This window comes from Mesoplodon mirus (assembly GCF_964341445.2).
Source record: "Mesoplodon mirus genome assembly, chromosome: 5".
Classification (NCBI taxonomy): Eukaryota; Metazoa; Chordata; class Mammalia; order Artiodactyla; family Ziphiidae; genus Mesoplodon; species Mesoplodon mirus.
The window spans coordinates 122902528-122904442 of record NC_138980.1 but is presented as its reverse complement, the minus strand read 5'-3'; the positions used below and the strand labels follow the sequence as shown (position 1 = coordinate 122904442).

General features: G+C 53.6%; 1 protein-coding gene across 1 annotated transcript; it reads right to left on the bottom strand.

The window, feature by feature from the left end:
• Positions 1-313: 313 nt before the first annotated feature.
• Positions 314-1551, bottom strand: LOC309805455 (protein FAM50A-like; the record flags this gene model as incomplete). The annotated part of the gene is made up of 1 exon (XM_082623346.1): positions 314-1551. One exon carries the CDS (start codon positions 1549-1551, stop codon positions 532-534), a length of 1020 nt encoding a protein of 339 aa, XP_082479472.1. The 3' UTR covers positions 314-531.
• Positions 1552-1915: the final 364 nt, after the last annotated feature.

Here is a 1915-nt window from a genome sequence, read left to right as displayed (position 1 = left end):
ATGAAGAACACAGGGGCAAGACAGGAACAAAGACACAGACCCACTAGAGAATGGACCTGAGGACACGGGGAGGGGGAAGGGCAAGCTGCGACAAAGCGAAAGATCGGCATGGACATATACACACTACCAAACGTAAGGTAGATAGCCAGTGGGAAGCAGCCGCATCACACAGGGAGATCAGCTCGGTGCCCCGTGACCGCCTGGAGGGGTGGGATAGGGAGGGCGGGAGGGAGACTCAAGAGGGAGGGGACATGGGAACACGTGCACATGTATAACTGACTCACCCCGCCACAAAGCAGAAATCAACACACCATTGTTAAGCAATTATACTCCAATTAAAAAAAACAAAACGCACAACAGGTGCTCCAGCTCTGACGCGTATATCTCTGTCGTAAAAGAAAAAGGCGGTAAACAACAGCGCCAGGGGCAGGGGCTGAGCAGGCCCCGTCACGTCTCGGGAGCGGGGAGCTGGGCGCCCGGAATCCTGGGTCCGCAGGGAGCCGAAGGGGCGGGGGCCGCGCTGCTGCCACATCACCGGATCCTGTACTTGTCCCACTTCTTCTCAGGGTCGTAGGGCTCCCAGCGGCTGGCGGGGAAGATGTGCTTGTTCTTCTCATACCAGCTCCGCAGCACCACCTTGCCCGCGTGTGACTCGTCCTTCTCCACGGTGGCGTCGCTGAGCAGCCGCACATCATCGTGAACGTCGAAATTGAAGAGGGGCCCGCTCTTCCCTCGCGCCTTGGTGACGATGAAGTCATAGAAGCTGTGGTGGTGGGGTATGATTAGGTCCTCCTTGATGTACATGAGCTGCTCCACCCCTGCCGACCTGAGCTCGCTGAAGTCTTTGCGCAGGATCTCGAGGGCCTTCTGCAGGAACTGCTGCATCGTGTTGCCCTTCTTCATCTTGACTGTACGCCGGTGCCCAGAGCCATCCCAGTAACTGAAGGTGATCTCGATCTCCTCGCTCTTGATCTTCTCCTGCTTGGCTTCCCACTCCTGCCGCAGCTCTTCCCGCAGGCGATTCTCCTCCTCCTCCCGGTCTCGGTCAGGCAAGAAGCTCGTGTCCACATCTGGGTTCTTCCCCAGTTTCCTCTTCTTTGTGGTGATCTCTTCCCTCTCCAGCTCGTCGTCGTCCATGGTCGCCTCCTCCTCCTCGTCGCCTGCCTCGTCCTCTTCCTCCAGGATGAAGGACAGGCTGGAGATCTTCCGCTTGGCCTCCTTCTTGCGCTCCTTCTCTCGCAGCTTCTCCAGCTTCAGCTGCAGCTCCTTCGACTGCTCCTTCTTGGCCAGCTGCTTCTCCCGCTCCTTCACCAGGGCCTCCTGTTTAGCCTTCATGTCGTTCAGGGTCACAAGACCCACGGTGCTGGACTTGAGCTCCGCCTCCACGGCATCGTAGTGCGCAGAGAACTTCTTGTCAATGTTGGATTTCATTATGTTCTCCTCCGCCATCCTCTGCTTCATCTGCTCCATCTGCTCACGCTGCTTCTCCCGCTTCTTCATCAGGTGCATGGCGCGGCCCACCTCGCTCGTGGCACCCTTGTACTGAGCCATGGCGGCGGCGACAGCGACAGCGGTCCGGCCGAGTCTCACGGGCTGTGGCGGCTGTGGAGGCGGCCGTGCAGTGAACTCGAGAATTTTTTTTAATTACAAAAATAACATTTAATAAAAGCTTCTGTCCATGGAAGAATGGCCTAAAATGCATTTAGGAAATTAAAAAACAAAGAAAACTTATTTCCTACTAGGATATATGAATGATTTTATTAATGTATTAACTTAAATATATTAATAAACTTAAGTATAGTAAGTATACACTGCAGTATAATGTCTGATATAATGAACATATTTCCTCCCAGCATTATACCACTCTTAACTTGTGAAAGAAATTAACTATAGTTTCTGAAAGAAAAAAAGTCAA